General features: G+C 36.9%; 1 protein-coding gene across 1 annotated transcript; it reads right to left on the minus strand.

Annotated features, from left to right (window-relative positions):
* Positions 1-4,766: 4,766 nt before the first annotated feature.
* Positions 4,767-8,404, minus strand: LOC147516221 (uncharacterized). Its single transcript, XM_086593190.1, has 4 exons — positions 8,101-8,404; positions 6,973-7,797; positions 6,412-6,905; positions 4,767-5,567 (listed from the first exon to the last, which is right to left on the minus strand). Exons 1-4 carry the CDS (start codon positions 8,402-8,404, stop codon positions 4,767-4,769), a joined length of 2,424 nt encoding a protein of 807 aa, XP_086449316.1.
* Positions 8,405-17,028: the final 8,624 nt, after the last annotated feature.

Genomic DNA, 17,028 nt, shown 5'->3' on the forward strand with positions numbered 1-17,028 from the left:
TGGGGGTCGAAACACTTGACACTGATGATGTCTCGGTATCTACTGACAATGATCATGCAGCTGACGATGCTCTAGAATTCCTGATGACAAAAAACTCTATCGTAGCGGCATAAGTCTCAATCCTATCTTTCGTTGTTTGGGTAAAACGAACAATTTACTAGGCCTCGAAGAAATTCATTCAGGACTATGTGAACACCACTCCCGGGGGCGAAGTCTTGCTCACATAGCAATGACCCAATGGTATTGGTGGCCATACATGCCAAATAATGTTAATCATTTGTCCAAGAAGTGTATGCCTTGTCAAAAACATGATATGTGATATGGGTCAAACTTCTTGCGATGAAACATCATCCAATCCATAAACATTGGTTATTTACAAAATGGGGCCTTGACATTGTTGACTTATTTACGACATCTTCGGCAGTGTTCGTTTTCTGCTCGTCGTAACAAATTATTTTACTAAGTGAGCAGACAAAATAGACAAGTTGAACGAAAAATCGAACAAAAATTTGTTAGTCTGTTTCCAGTTCAATAGTTTATTTTCCGTTATTATCTTTGCACTTTTCAAGATTTGGTGATCAAAATTTGTTAGTCCTCCAGCTTCATTATTTTTTCTAAGGCATTGGGCCGATATTTCTGCAAGACACTTTTTGACGGCTTTTATGAGCGAAATTTTTCTCTGCTCGAAACTTTTCTTCGTAGATTTTTCGTGAATTTCTTTCGCCCGTCATACCGCCGTTTCTATCTGCAACGACAAGAATAAATTTTTTGTCAGTCTTTCGGACTTGCCCAAAATTTTCAGATAACTGATAAAAAAATACTAACATAACTATTTCATAATGTTGAAACTCTTTGACGCCGCTTTTTTCATATTCTCTAAACTTTTCTCCGTCTTCTTCGGCAGCCCAAATTTAATTTTGATCGAAACCCAATAATTTGAACTTAATAGCCCAGCAGATCCAATTTGAAACTGATCAATTCTGACCTAGATTATGCCAGTCAATCTTTAGTTTCCTATCCAATTTGCAATTACCGACATCTCTTAATAGAGATAAATTCCAATAGACTTAACTGTAAAACCACCTCCACTCCTCAATTTCATGCCACCTCAACCAACAAATTTTCACCCCAACAGACCCAATTCATGTCAACCACCCTGCAAATCATCAACACTACCACCAATTTCCAACTCCATCTCCAACATCAAGTTATTCCATAAACTCAACAACTCACTGAATTCAAGTAACAAATCATCGTTGATAGGAGTTTAACCGGCCTAAATAAATAGACTAATTAAACCCTACTTTAATAATACTAATACTCGCAAGCGCACGAGGTCTATTGTAATAGGTGTGCAAGAACGAGGTCGATCCCACAGGGACTTCTACTTAGAACAACTGAGTACTAACTGATTATTTATCCTAATGCGAACAATGGTGTTTTAGAGAAAGTTGGAATTAACTACTCACTAAACTATTTAAACTATGAAAACTATAAACTAAATAATTAGGTTTTATCAAATGGGAAGAGAATTCTAGGACTATCGAATCCACCTTAACTTCTGTTTGTATATTTAGAATCAAATTTAATGTTCTAAATTTATACGAGTAGCATTATCGATGAGAATCAACTGCTTTCTCGGAGATATAATCGTGATAAATCTTAACTAAACATGAATCTTCTAAGAGTTCAAAGACTAATGATCAAGCTTAAAAAGATTACTCGCCTTTTTACGGCAAGACTAAGAATATCTAAACTTGATGTTAAGAATCGATAACACAAGCTTAACTAATAACAACGAATACCAAACTATATCGCATGCCTGACATACTATATGAAATATATAAGTTTACTATTAATTTATGAACTTAGAAGAATAAAACAATATTGAACGAACTGGTAATCATTAAATTTAATCTCAATACACAAACAGCAGTACAGGGCTTCATCAGACTTGGGTTTAGTTACACATAACAATATCAATGAAGGGAAAAATGAAATTAAAAGAAGAGATAATCATCGCAAAACTGTAGTCCAGTAGTGGTGTCGTCTTTTCCCAATTCGGTTTGCCCAAATTTCAATTCCGCCGGCGCTAACTTGAGTTTCTCCTCCCCCAAGATCTGATTTTCTGCTTTAATTTGTTTGCCGATCCCCCCTCTATTTTTGACTTCCCTTTTCTTTATATAGTTCCCTCAAACCGAAATTAGAAGAATCTCATTTGTTTTAGGAAACTTCCGTTTTCGATTTGGTCGGTGGAGAAAAAAAAGGGTTTGAAGTTTTGTTCGCGAGGAGTGATGAGGAAAAATAGAATGTAGTGATCAGGTGGTCCAGTAGGTAGGCTAAAGGCGAGTTATTGGGTGCGGGTCTATTTAAGTGCACATGGTCCGGTCCTTAGTTCTTGGACCAGAACCAAACTTAAAGTGTCGATCCAAATTTAAAACTTACTTTTGCTGGTCACGTGGTTCCAATATCCAAGCTTCTTTTTGGGCTTTGATTAATTCTTCACTTGCTTCATGACAAAAGCCCATTTCCCTTCATTCTTTTATTTCAGCTCAATATTACAACTAACAAGGCCCATCCAACTAAACTAAGCCATATCCAAATGCAAATAGTGAATTCACCAACGCTAGGCACCTCTCTGTTGAACTGTAAAATCAATGAACGCACTGATATCCCAAATCTTTGGAGTTTCATCATTTTTAATCAATTAACTCCAATTACTGCAAAATTACCAAAAACGCACTAACTAAATCAAACAAATTAATTAAACGAACTAACTAATATAAAATTGGGCGTAAATAATGTAACATTTACGTTCTTATCAATCGCCACCGATCTTTCACAACAATTTAATCCCTTGCCTATTCAAATTAAAAACCAACCCATCCTCACGGATTCCACAACCCCACTTTCTTTCAACTGGATATTGTTTGAGAAGACGAAGGTAAGGAGAAGACGACCCTATTCCTTTTTCTTGTTTTCCTTCGCGAGTTCTGTTCCAATATACATGAGTCTAGGATGGAGATACTCGCCACCAGCACTTTTGCTTGCTTTCTATCACTTCCTCAAATTTCATAGCACTTCCCCATGCTAAATCCAAACAGTACTAATAAATCACAGACCTATTGCAACAACCTTTAATATTCATAATAGCCCCCGTAGTTTTTTTTATTCCCCTGTTAGTATAACATACCTTTTCATCGTAGTCTCATTCTTGTGCCTCAATCCTTATGGTAATCTATTCACACACTTAATTCTTGTTCTTCACGGCATCATGACTTGCCGCACAGGTTTGGTTGCGTCGTCGCACCCTTGTGTCTTCGCTATATTTTCCATCTTCTTTCCATCTCTTAAATTTTATCCTCGTCATATCTCTATACTTAGTTTCTTTTGTGTACTATCAGATTGTTGCTTTATGTTGTTTTACTCTTGTTTGGCTATAGGTACGAGTTGTACAAGCTGCCTCATGATCAAAGGGTCTGAATTCACATCAGTTTTTGTTTTACACTCATAATCGAAATGTTAGTCAATTACTATCCGTACTCTTGTTTGGCTATAAGTACGAGTTGTACAAGCTGCCTCGTGAACAAAGGGTCCAAATTCACATTAGTTTTGGTTTTACACTCATAATCGAAGTGTTAGTCAATTACTATTCATATTTGGCACATTGTTGTTTGAGCACGAAATCGAATCTTTGACGTAGTCAGCTTACATCTCATTCCTGTTTTGTCATCATGGTAACCCATTATGCCCGACTCATCATGCGAACCCATTAAACCCGGCTCGGGCAGTTCTATGTTCAATCTAGCAAAGTCAGATAGTTTCAATCTACTGGACTGACTTAGTAGCACAATATATATATATATTTTTTTTTTTTTTTTTTTTTAACATAGTTTAGGGTTGAGACAGACCTTGACCTGCCATTAAAATCTCATGAATTTTTTTCCTTTTTTATCCTCTTTGGCATACATAGTGAGTTTCTCATCCAATGGAGGTATAAAGAAGGTACATCTCTCACCATTAAACATGTTGGCTAGGTAGTCAGCTACCCTATTTATTTATCTATAGACATCTATGTATGAAATACATAATCCCTGTGTTAGCCCTGTAATACCTAGGACTGTATTCATACAGTACCAAGGTGGTGGTTTTGTTCCCTTTAGAATATTGATGACACTCTGAGAGTCAGATGCTGCAACAATCTCCTTTTTCCCAAGCAAAGTGCAACCTTGCAAACCATAAAGAATTCCTTGGAGTTCTTGGTATAATACGGATATCATTCCCCCTTCTCCAATGTAGGCTAGTAAGATTTCTCCATCTGCATCTTGTATGCCCCACTAATACCTGTTGTTGAGTTATTTATAGCCCCATTAGAGTTTAGTTTGACTACATTTCCCATTGGCTTGATCCATGCGCATGGAGTGGGCTCTTTTCTCTTGAAATTTACTCGAATTCCTACCCTCTACATGAGGATTCTTCCCTTGATCATGTCTTGAACATCTTTAACCTGACTTTGTAAGTAAATTTTCATTTCCTTAATCAGATTCTCTTTCACTTTTCACTATGCTGCTGGGTTTGCTTGTGTTCTCGAATCTTCTATGGTTCCTTTCATTCCACAGGTGACTAACAGTTGCACACACATAAGTTTTCAAGATCTCAGCTTCTATATTGTTTCTTGCACTTAGCTTCATCAGTAACATCCATTCTCTATTTGAATCTCCCTGTAATCAAATCCCCAAAGAAGCTTTTGACACTGGCCCCGACCTTTACGCTATATGGGCATTCAAAGAAGAGGTTTTTTGGAGTATTCTCTTGAAATCATTGCATAAACAACACTTGGAGCTCTGTAGAATCTTCTTCTTTACTAATCTGTCTTGTGTTGGGAGACTTCCAGCCATGAGCTGCCATGCGGTGAATGAGTATTTAGGAAGTGCCAACTTTCCCCAAACAAGGTTAAACCACTTCACCTTCTCTCTTGGGATTTTGAGGGCATTGTATGCAGATTTAGAGGTGTATGCTCCACTCGGCTCCAAAGTCCAGACTACTCTGTCTTCTCGGATGTAGTTGTTAATCTTTGTAGTTATAATTTGTTCTTTAAGCTCTCCTTCTGGCATGTTGCAGACTATGTTGTTCCATATACCATATGTAATTAGGTCGCTCACTTGTGCTTCAAGTGGTATTTGTAGCTGAACTCTTGCTATACTATCATTGATGAGAAGTTTGTTGGCGCACCAAGGATCATACCAGACATATGTGCTAGTTCCTGAGGCAATGTTATTTCTTATAAACTTCATAGCCACTGTTCTCATTTGTAGTACATTTCTCCAAACCCACGAGCAATCCTTTGGAATAGGCATACTCCAGAATTTCTTCACCTTAATTTGTTGGTTCCAAATCCATTGTACCCAAAGACTTTCACCTTTTTCTGCTATCTTGTGTACTAGACCACAATATGATGCCTTGTTCCAAATTCTGAGGTCTAGAATGTTGAGTCCTCCTTCAGGCTTGGTGAGGGCTGTCTTGTGCTTACTTACATGGTGCATGTTAGAGTTTCTTTCAACTCCACTCTATAAGAAATCATTGCAGATTCTTGTTACTTCATCAAGCACTATTACTGGCAACACAAAAGTTTTTGACCAGTAGACATGGAAGGTGTTAAGCATTGAGTTGATCAACTCAAGTCTTCCTGCATATGATAGGACTCTAGACTTCCAGTTTTGGATTCTAGAAGTGATTTTCTCAATCAAAGGATAACAATCCTTTATACCAAGCCTTGTAGATGTGAGTGGTAGGCCTAGGTAAGTAAATGTGCGCCTCAAATGAGTCCGATGCCCATATGATGATTCTGAGTTGCCTTTCACCTTGATTCATGCCAGCAGTTAAAAGTGTTGGTATTTAGAATAGTACTAGGACCTCTTTGATAGTTGTCATTGATTGCATATCACCTTTTAAGAAAAGTAGCAAGTCATCTGCAAAGCATAGACTGATAACTTTTGTTTTCTTGCATTTTGGGTGTGGCTTTATGAGTCCTTCATTGAGCTTGCTTTTCAAGAGACATGTGAGTACCTCTATGATCAGAGTAAAGAGGTAGGGTGAGAGGGGGTCTCCTTGTCTAAGCCCCCTCTTTCCTTGAAAGTAACCCTCAGATGTACCATTCACTAAGACTGAGAAGTGGGCTGTTGAGTAACATAAGTTAATCCATTTGAGGAGCTTGTTAGGGCAGCGTAGTCGTGTTAGCATCTATTCGATAGCTTTCCAGCAAACAGAATCAAAAGCCTTGCTAATATCAACTTTCATTGAGCATCTTACAGAAATGTGCTTTCTAGTGTAACATCTCAAGAGTTCATGGGATAGCATTAAGTTGTCTTGAATGGATCTCTGAGAAATGAAAGCAGACTGGTTAGGACTTACCAGTAAGGTCATTAAGGGCTTTAGTCTATTTGATAAGACTTTGGAGAAACACTTGTAAGTGATGTTGCAGCAGGCAATAGGTCTGAAGTCATTGACTTTGGATGGATATGGAACTTTGGGTATAAGACATAAGAATGTGGAGTTCATTCCCTTTGTCATTCCCTTTGTCATTGTGTGGGTAGAGAAGGCATATGCAATGGCTTTTATAAAGTCTCCACCAACAATGTCCCAGCAAGATTTATAGAAACATGCATTATAGCCATCTGGACCAGGGGCTTTGTATATATCCATCTCAAATAATGCATTCTTGATCTCTTCTTCTTGTATGTCGCCTATCAAATCCATTGCCACATTGTCTTCAATGATGCTTCTAACTTGCAGGCGAGGGATTATATTTTCAGATCTTAGGGTTGTATTCTCTCCGAGAAGTGATTTGTAGTGATCGATAATAATGTTACTGACTTCATCTCCTGTGTACTTGGCACCATCATCATCTATTAAAGACCATATCTTGCATCTTGATTTTTTTCTCCTTTAGAATGTTGTGGAAATAGGTTGTACATCTGTCTCCGTTAACCATCCATGTGCATCTTGCCCTCTGTCTAATATCCTCGTATTCCATGTTCAAGAGCTCGATTATCTTTGCATCGTACCCACTTTGTCTTTCATTATTCCTTAGACCGAATCTATAGGATTTGCTTGTAGAAGTGTTTGTGCATGAAACATCTTCTCGTCTTGCTTCCCTCGTTCTCTCTTCAGGTTTTGATAAGTTCTTCTTAGACCAACCTTTGAGCACATCTTTTAGAATTTTGAGTTTCTGATATAGAGATGCTATAGGATTTCCAAAAGTGTTAGAACCCCATGCTTCCTTGACTAAGCCATGGAATTCTTTGTGCATAGCCCATGAGTTGCAGAATCTGAAAGGGAATGCTTTATGACAGTTGCCAAAGCAAGAGAGAATCATAGGTGTGTGGTCAGAAACACCTTGTGGTATGAATTCTGCTGCAGATGCAGGAAAGGCATTACTCCATTCCATATTCACCAAGCATCTGTCTATTTTTGAGAACTTGTTAGAGTTGTTTGTCCATGTGTAGAGACTTCCAGAGAATTGCAGATCGACCAGACCAGAGTCATTTACATAGTTATTGAAGTCTTCTATGTCTCGTGGGTGAACAGGGCCCATTCCCAGTCTCTCATTAGTGCTGAGTATACTATTGAAGTCTCCACTAACACTCCATGGTAGTGTAATAGTGCGGCTCAGAGTGGTGATATCATTCCATAAGATTGTCCTTTCTGCTTTGCTATTGCTAGCATAGACAGGTGTCAGGTTGAACACTTTATTTGTAGGTAGCAGTAAAACCTCGCAATGGAGCATCTGTGAGGTTTCTAACAAAAGATTGACAAAAATGTAACTAGGATCCCAGAAGAACCATATCCTTCCACTAGGGTTGGATTCATAGTTATGTAGAAATGACCACTGTGGGCAGCATAAGCTTCTGATGAGGTCGAACTTATCCCTCTTAACTTTAGTTTCCATCAAACTAAACATGCAAAGTTTATTCTGTAATCTTACTTTATTTATCTCTGTAGCTTTGGAAAGCTCATTGAGACCTCTTACATTCCATACTCCTAAATTAATCATTTAAAGAGTGTAAAAGAGTTACTTTTTAGTAGACCCCTTAGGTCTACCTCTTCCCTTGCTTCTGGTGCTAGTGACTTCAATTCTACTGCTTTGTGGAGAGTGTCGCTCTTGAGGGACTGTGGACTTAGAGCTAGAAGAGTTGCTCTTTGATTGCGATGACCCAGTTGAGCGAGCTGATGATGTTCTTTTGCTTGGTAGGTGATCTGTAAAGGTTTCTACCACCTGTATTGGTTCATTAATGATCTCTCTTAGCTGCTGCTCAATGTTTGCTATGCTGAAGAGCTTATGGTTTGCTGCATATTGATTGATTTCTGCTCCTCCAGTGACAGGGAGTTCAATCATATGAGGCATTGAGTTTAGTGGGACCTTATCTGATGGCTAGCTTGATATAGCAAGTTCTAGCGGGGGAGGCAGAACAAGTTCATTTGGATTGGTGGTTCGGTTGCTTTCTTCCTCGCGATCAGTAGCACTGTTTGCAACATCAGGTTTTGTAGTTTCCTCGAGATGAATTACAGAGCAAGGGTTGTGGTTCACCAAAGTGTCTTGAGCATCTTCATCAGTGTTTGATACTCTTATACCTTCAGGTTCTTCCTCACCAAGGAAACATGCACTTGGCTCTAGAGTATCAATAGCTAAGTCAGAGAGGGTTTCTCCTGCAACAGAGGGGGAGCATGAATTACCATCTGTTGATTGGAGGAATCGTGCTCATGGTTCAACCCAGCACCTTGCACCTGTGGAGGCTCGTTACAGGTAATCGCACCTGGAGTTACAACAAAAACACTTCCAGTTTCTACCTCGATGGCGTTCAGAGATATATCATTCCTTACACCGGCATACCTCTCAACTTGGTTAAGGTCTAAGCTTTGGTTTTCAATCTCCTCTTCAGCTAGAATATTAAAAGGATTGTAAGTAGTAATAGCATCAGAAGCATTTACTTCACTAACTCCAATAACTGCAGCACTTGCCCCTATTTCAACAGTAACCCTGTGTAGGCCAATTTCACTAATAGGCATACCAGTATTTGGAGTTTGGACAGGTGTAACATTTTGCCGTCTAACCCATTGATTGTTTGTTGGCCTTGTGTGTGTATTTTGCTGTGCATTTTGGCCTTGAACATTCATTCTCTCAGCGGTAGCTGTAGTATCAGTAGATGCACGACAATTCGACTCCTTATGACCACTTTTTCTATAGATAGAGCAAGCCGAGGGAAGCCAAAGGTACTCCACTCCCACTTCAACAATAATTCCCTTGCCTAAATCAAATCTTAAGCAATCAGGGTATTTAGCATTTGTCGTAACTTCAATACAGACTCGAGAAAAATCAAGTCGTTGTTTCTTTTGGGTAGCCACATCCCTACAGATTGGCTTCCCAATACGACTAGCTATAAAACCGATGCCTTTCTTAGTCCACATTTGCTTCGGCATATTCCATAATTTTACCCAGATGGGTAAGGTGGACATATTTTTTCTCTGTGTTTCAAGCTCTTCAGTCCAAGGGCGTACTATGAACACCCTACCAGCAATGAATAGTGGTCCCATATCCAGCACCCTCTGTCTATCTTCTTCTTCACGAAACTTAAAAAAGAACACATCTTTATCTGTGGAAATCTCATAATCCGCTTTAGTCTTCCATGTATTTTCCAATATTTTCTTTACCACAGGGAAAGGTAATCTTTTCTCAACAAAAAACCCCACTAAGTGGTCCTTCCACAAAGATATACCTTCCTCAATGATATCTCTAGGGACTGCAACAACATCAGATTCACAATCTAAATCAAACGATTCTAAAGAGTTATCTGAGTTTTCATTACTTGTAGGAGCAAACAGGGAGCTCCATGTTTGAGGAATAACAGTGGAACAATCCCCCACATGGGATGAGGATATAACCATGGCGCTAGGATCAATCAAAAGAAGAAGAAAAAGAATTCTTTTGATGTTTCAGGCATAACCCAAAATGAGAAAATGAAAGATACAGGAGGAGGATGAAACTCTTATAGACTCAGATCTTGCTATCCTTGAAAGCTTGACCGTTGTATACGACCTTGCCTTTGTTAAAAACTAAGAGAAGTATACAAAGAGAGAATTTTCGTAGATAGGGATTTGAGAGATCAATTGACAAGCATTGATCGGAGGCGAGCACCTAAGCGGTACTGGCTCTTCTCTAACTTGTTTCTTGACCGGAAAGTTACTATAAGAGGTAAAAGAAAAGGATAAGGTAGAAAAATAGAGAAGGCGATAATATATCTTTTTCTGGAAAAATATCGCCAAGCGTGGAGACTTGAACCTTGTTCATTCAACTCACCCACTAGTAGGTCTTCCACTACAGTCCAACCACTTTATTGAATAGATTCCATTTTTTAGCATTCTTCTATTAATGTTAAGGTCGGCAAATCCTGGTTAAAAATTGGTTTTCTTTATCGATTTTTTGTGTTACCTATTTAATTCTCACTTCACCCTCTATCAATTAGTTACATTGCATCCTCATATAAATTAGTTTAAAATTATTTAATACACAATATTTCACGCATTTTTCTCGACATTCCACTCACTCTTTTCTTTTTCCATTTTTTCATTGATTTTTCTTCTCTTCTTTGTCATATGAATTTTGTTCGCATGCCAAAGAGGGGGCGGTGTTTCGACCCCAAACTACGTGACAAACGTCCATTAGTAGGGGTCTCCACTTTATTCGTATAATCGACAGGGCTAAAGCCCAATTTGCAATATCATATATCAATGTACAAACCCATTAACTCATGTGTCTAGGGCTAAACCCTAGCCACATGACTTGCCATTTACGTATATTAATTTATGTCTAGATTCGTTTCATATCAAAGAGATAATCATCAATTAAGAATCAGGTTCAATTATAATTACTTGAGTTACAAGAAATCTCTACTCTACAGATATAAATACCAAACTATTTTTCATAAAGAACTACGTTCTTGAGACTTGATCCCATCGATAATTTGGGTACGTAGACAACCGAAAGGTACAGTCTCATCATTTTTTCAATCACTATCATTTTTCTCACTACTTTTCTACGTTATTCATATCATTCGTCACCACTCAGTGTTTTGATCATATTTGGTCGAAACATCATACAAAAAGGAAATACGACTTTTAATACTAAACAAAAAAAATATTTTTGGTCTTTTTCAAATTTTTTTTTTAAGAAATGAAGAGATATACTACTATAACTAATATAAGAATTGCCTAGTTTTTGCAAAATATTACTATATATACCACCCCCCAAACAAAAATATGTTTTGACCTCAAAGTATGAAGAGATAAGGAAAGAGATTACCATAGAAACATGAGCAAAAATTATAGTACACCTATATTATGTTCTTCTTGATGAAAATATACCACCCCCAAACAAGTTTGGAGCATGGGTTGTTGGATATAGAACAAGAACTATATGGTTTATTGTAATAGTAAGCTACGTAATTATTATACTATGAAATTTTTGGGTTGTTGTATTTTTGAAAACATATGTAATGCAAAAGAAAATGGAAATTTTTGCATGATGTATGTGTATTACCTTCTACTCATATACCAAATTCCATATAAAACACTAACATGTATGCATGATTATTATTACACTAACAATTAAAAAAAATGCGAAATGTAAAGTACGTAAACAACTATCTAAACGGACACATATGAAATGTGTGTGTGTGTGGGTGTGCGTGTGTGTGTTTAGAGTAATTGTTTTTCTCAATCTAAATGTATCTCTAACCATATACAGAGTTTCTACAAGAGAATAAAATCATACGTTTGCCCATGCCAATATCATTTTGGTTACTCTGGGACGTAAGATTTTCATTTTTTATATCCTCAAATTTTTTTGAAAAACTATTTAGAGATGTAATAAAGATAATTTGTACAAAACCTGTGATTTCTAAAGCTAAGTTTGAAAACAAATCTAAGACGTCATTGAAAAAAAATTGACTTGACTACTTGGTAATTTGTTTTTTTTTTTGGCCATGAGGGGTTTCTTTTTTTTTTTTTTTTGTTAAATGTCGATCCGTATGATTTATGATTTGTTAAATAAATAAATAAATAATTAAAACATAAACAGAAACATAAAGGTAAAGGTAATCCAGTTAAGCAAATGTAGGGCATTAAAGGATTGAGTCATCAAAACGAGAAGGATACAAAATATATCACCACATGCTACAAAATATCTCAGAGACACTAATTTTATATTGCAGTTGTACTTTCTATCCATTTGCCCACTCAACTTCAAAGCCATCTTTGTTAAGACCAGTAATAGCTTTCTCGGCATCTTCATAATTTTCATATGTGACGTAACCGTATCTCGAAGAGCACATTTTTGGCTTATCTGACACTAAACAAACTCTGTCAATGGCACCATAAACATTACATATATCGGAAAAATAATCATATGTGGTCTCGACGGGAAGCTTTCGAACTACAAGCTTATGAGTCTTTATTTGTAAAAAAATCGTATATCGAGGGCTCAAAATAATATCATCCTCTGCAGAATCCCCCTCATAACGCAACCTAACAGGGCGACGTAATCCTTTCGCCGGTGGTCCTTGGAGGAAGGGAAAGAACACAGTTGATTGTATAATTGATAAGCACCCAAAACTGTAATATGAAACCCTATTGAGACATATAAATTTGGTTAATTATGTGTTTAATAATCATGAAATAAATATATTTTCGTACTTTTGCAGGTATTCGCAGTAAACATGAAAATATTGGTTAAACCTACGTTAAAGCACGGGAAACGACGTATATATGAATTCTTCTAAATCAGCCATGTAAAGCCCAACAAATCTGTACAGAAGCATCAAACTTCCGAAGCTCCTACCTCTTGAACCAGGACTCCGAATGCGACAAGTGAGCTGCTCAGACAATCAGAGCGATGAACTCTACGCATAGGCGGAAAGTTGTAAAATTGCCAAAAGACCGAATCGCCACTGGACTGCACGTGGACCCACTATGTGGGCCCGCAAGATTTGATGAGTCATCAATCATAGAGCATGTCAAGACAAAAATGCCAATTTATTGGTGCAAAGTTGACACCTTGCATGTAATTAATTATATTAGGTGTTAATAGTGAAAAAAAGGCAAGGTGTCACTTTGTTTTAATGTGGTGGATAAAAATAAAGTAAATGTGGTTTGGTGTTTTAGGTGGGAGAAAATGAGATTTCTCTCAAATGGAGAAGAAAACAAAACAAGGGGGGGACAATCCATTTACTCCCTTGACTTCTTTTCCTTTACCATGTATTATTCTAGTTCCTTAGCCTTAGTTTTTATTTTAGTTTTTGGTTTTGAAAAAAAAAAATGTAATAGTTTTAATGGAGGAAACTTTGTTTTCTTCTAGTGGAAATAAAATCTAAATGCAAGTGAGTTTTTATAGTTAGTTTTCTTTTTGTTCTCTCTCCCTCTTTTTACATTCTACATTAGTCATCTTTTAGCTGAAGGACCATGAGCTAAACCTCCCCTTTGTGGGGAGTTAATAATACTCATGTGAGGGAAAATCTTTGTTATTTGGTTTAGTAAGTTGTTTAGGAAGAACAACTAGACCTACATCCTATCCCAAAATGATAGTTGGTGTAGTGTCTAGTTAGGGATCAAAGTGATGAGCTTAGAGATAAGTCATTGCTTTGGTTCTACATGCTAGCATGTATGAGCTTAGAGATGAGTCATATATGTTAGGGATCAAATTTTCTTTTATTAGGACTTGTCTAAGAGTTCTAGGAAGATTAGACGCACTTACTAAAATCAAATAACAAAAGTTATCTTCACATGAGGAGAATTAACTCTCCAGTTTTGTTTTATTAAAATTTTATCTTATCTTAGTTGCATGTTTACGTAACTTAATATTTTAAATTTTTGTGTAGTAAAGAAACCAAGTATTTAGTATTTATACAATCATAGTTAAACTTACTCACTAGTTTCCTAAATAAGTAAAACCAAGTTGTAAGTGGTCCTAGAATTTAAGTTGGTTCGAATACCTACTCCAAACAATATGAACACGAAGATCGTGAGTAAGGAAAAATATTTTTGAATTCGCACTTTGGCCAAAAAAGAGATTCAAATCTCTAATATAGCAAAAAGGTGAATATCAAAATTGCGCCGCTGCCATTCTAAAGACCCAAGGACCTGTGCTTGCAAACTGGAATTGCTCCAAGGGGAAGCCCCCCACGCTCATCCTTTCATATATTTCTTTTTCTTATGTTTTCTTCGTTTTTTTTTTAAATTTTCCGCATTTTTGCTACTGATCCGCATACTGGTTTTGGTTGTACTGATAGGTTCCAAATACTATGACCTAGAAACTAGGCTACAACAACCACTAAGCTTACTGTAAAACATTTGGTCTACTGTGCACGTTTCTTTTATTTGGTGGACTTGCGAGAAGCTTGCAGGTTCTAGATTTTCAATATTTTTGCATGCTTCACATATATGTAGTTATTATGTCGTAGTTAATGGACTATATTTTGCGTATTAGTTTAGTAATATGCATGAATCATGTGAATACGCCTGTGAATATATATATACTGTTAAGTGGTCATGAATTACATATTAATGTACATATACATACAAATGGTACTGTTTTGCATGGTTATATATATATATATAAGTCACATGTTTAGCATATATATTACCGTATGAGTGGTTATTTGCATGTTGGCATATATAACTTAGGAGTTATATATAGTAATTAGGGTGTGTTTTGGTATTTTGGCCATAACTTTGGCTACGGTTCTCTGAATCACGCGTGTAAGCTCAATTCGGAAAGATCTCGACGGCGCGCACGCTATCACCACCGAGCAAGTGGAGGTCATTTTCGAGGTCAAAATCAATTGTTTTCCCCTCCAAAATCATCATTTTAGAAAATTGTGTTGTTTAATAAGTCGATTTTGTCATGAAAGAGGAGAACATTCCAACGAGGGTTAAAATCTGAGTTGGGTAAGTTGTTTCTAAACCCTAAGGGGTGAAGCTGCTCTTTATATGACACTTGCAATCTCAATGAGTATTGACGAAATCGAATTATTATGCAATACAAGAGTCGTATTTTAGTCTAGGTAAAATACGTCGCCTGTTTAGTTTACGTTTTCACATATTAGTATATATATGCGTACGTATAATATTTTCACATGCTACCATATCTAAATACGTATGAGTAATTCAAATTTTCCTGTAACTGTAGATATACGTCTACGCAATATCGATTTACAAATTAGCGTACATATACGCATTATTCTCGATGTATATTTGCCCTCAGACGTATGGAAATATTTATCGATGATACAACCTTGCCTATTCGTATAGCTATACGTATGAGTAGAGTATCTTCGCATGCTACTGTATCTAGTATTGTATGAGTAGATCGTATTTGTATGCTTGTATTTTCACCCTTGCATAAATCTTAAAAAAAAAAAAAAAAAAAAAAGAACGACCTTGCATAAATTTTAATTCCATACATCTTAATCATATTCCAACGGCGTCTAGGAAACTTGACAGATTGAGGTTAGTTAATTAGAACCGTGCTTGCATGGAAAGCCTCCCTCATATCTCTCTTGTAACCTGGCCGTTGGTTTATGCACACGTATTCCTCGCTTCACTACTACATTAGCAGCAGCTTAGGCCTACGTTGTCCAACTCTAATACTTCAAGAGAATCATAAAACTCAAGTAATAATAAGTTCCTTCTGTAAATTAGATCTAATTTTATGCTTGCATGAGATTAAGGTCTGGTTCCACTAAAGAATTTGAACATCGAATAAAATACGATAATTACAGGAGGGGCTTCTTCTGTTAATTACCTTCAAGATCCTTCGTCGCCATTACCTTCTGTCGTAATGGCCGACGATCCTCCACCAACTGAGAAGCCCCTGTCAGACTTCTATACTGCATTACAGGAAGGACCTTCTTCCTGCATCAAACTCGAGGACATTGTTGGTGATTTTCGTATCCTGCCAAACGTTTTTAGGGATCAAGTTTTCTTTCTTTTAGTAGGACTTGTCTATGAGTTCTAGGAAGATAAAAATACACTTACTAAAATCAAATAACAAAAGTTATCTTCACATGAGGAGAACTAACTCTCCACTTTTGTTTTAATAAAATTTTATTGTGTCTTAGTTGCATGATTTCGTAACTTAATGTTTTTAATTTTTGTATAGTAAAAAAACCAAGTATTTAGTATTAATATAATCATAGCTAAACTTACTCACTAGTTCCCTAAAAGAGTAAAAACCAAGTTGTAAGTGGTCCTAGAATTTAGGTTGGTTTGAATCCCTACTCCTAGTTATATGAACACGAAGATTGTGAGTAAGGAATATCTTTGAATTCGCACTTTCGCCAAAGAAGAGATTCAAATCTCTAACATAGCCAAAGGTGGAATATCAAAATGGCACCGCTACCGTTCTAAAGACCGATGACTTGTGCTACAGATTGGAATTTGCTCCAAGGGGAACCCCCACTCTCATCCTCCCTTAATTTTTGTTGTTTTTTCGTTTTTTTTTATTTTTTCATTGTCGCCGCGCAAACGACCTGATCATTCTTAGTTTTTTGTGTTGTACTTCCAAGAACAAAAAGTTAGGACCGGGAAAGTAAACTACATCAATATATAAGGTTGCTCTGAAAATTTGAACTAATTGTGGAATAATCGACACACGTGCACGGTACTGGACTCGTGTCCGCAGATGTAACCCGCGTCCGCGGGTGTATTTTCTCTTTTGCTACTCCTGTTCTACCTCCAACATCCACTGATAAATCTTGATCCATATCCAGGCCTAACTCTCTGGAACTATAACAGAAAATTCGAATATCTTTTGGGATTAATCACGTCGACGGATTGAAACGTCTGTTTCATTTCTTTGGCGGACTAGCGGGAAGCTACAAGTTCCAAATTTTTAGTGTGTGTTTTTTTTTTTTTTTTGCATGAATGTCATGTACGTAGTTATTATGTACTAGTTTATAGATTATTATTTACGTCTTA

The sequence above is a fragment of the Coptis chinensis genome, chromosome 2 (assembly GCF_015680905.1).
Source record: "Coptis chinensis isolate HL-2020 chromosome 2, ASM1568090v1, whole genome shotgun sequence".
NCBI classification, from domain to species: domain Eukaryota; kingdom Viridiplantae; phylum Streptophyta; class Magnoliopsida; order Ranunculales; family Ranunculaceae; genus Coptis; species Coptis chinensis.

Bases quoted from the DNA above. Each gene is read 5' to 3' on its own strand.
- LOC147516221 (XM_086593190.1), bottom strand. From the start codon at position 8,404: ATGCCTCATATGATTGAACTCCCTGTCACTGGAGGAGCAGAAATCAAT. The intron at 6,906-6,972 runs GTACAACCTATT...GGTCTTTAATAG, and splicing joins GATGGTTAACGGAGACAGAT to ATGATGATGGTGCCAAGTAC. The intron at 5,568-6,411 runs GTAAGTCCTAAC...GATTTCTTATAG, and splicing joins AGCCCTTAATGACCTTACTG to AGTGGAGTTGAAAGAAACTC.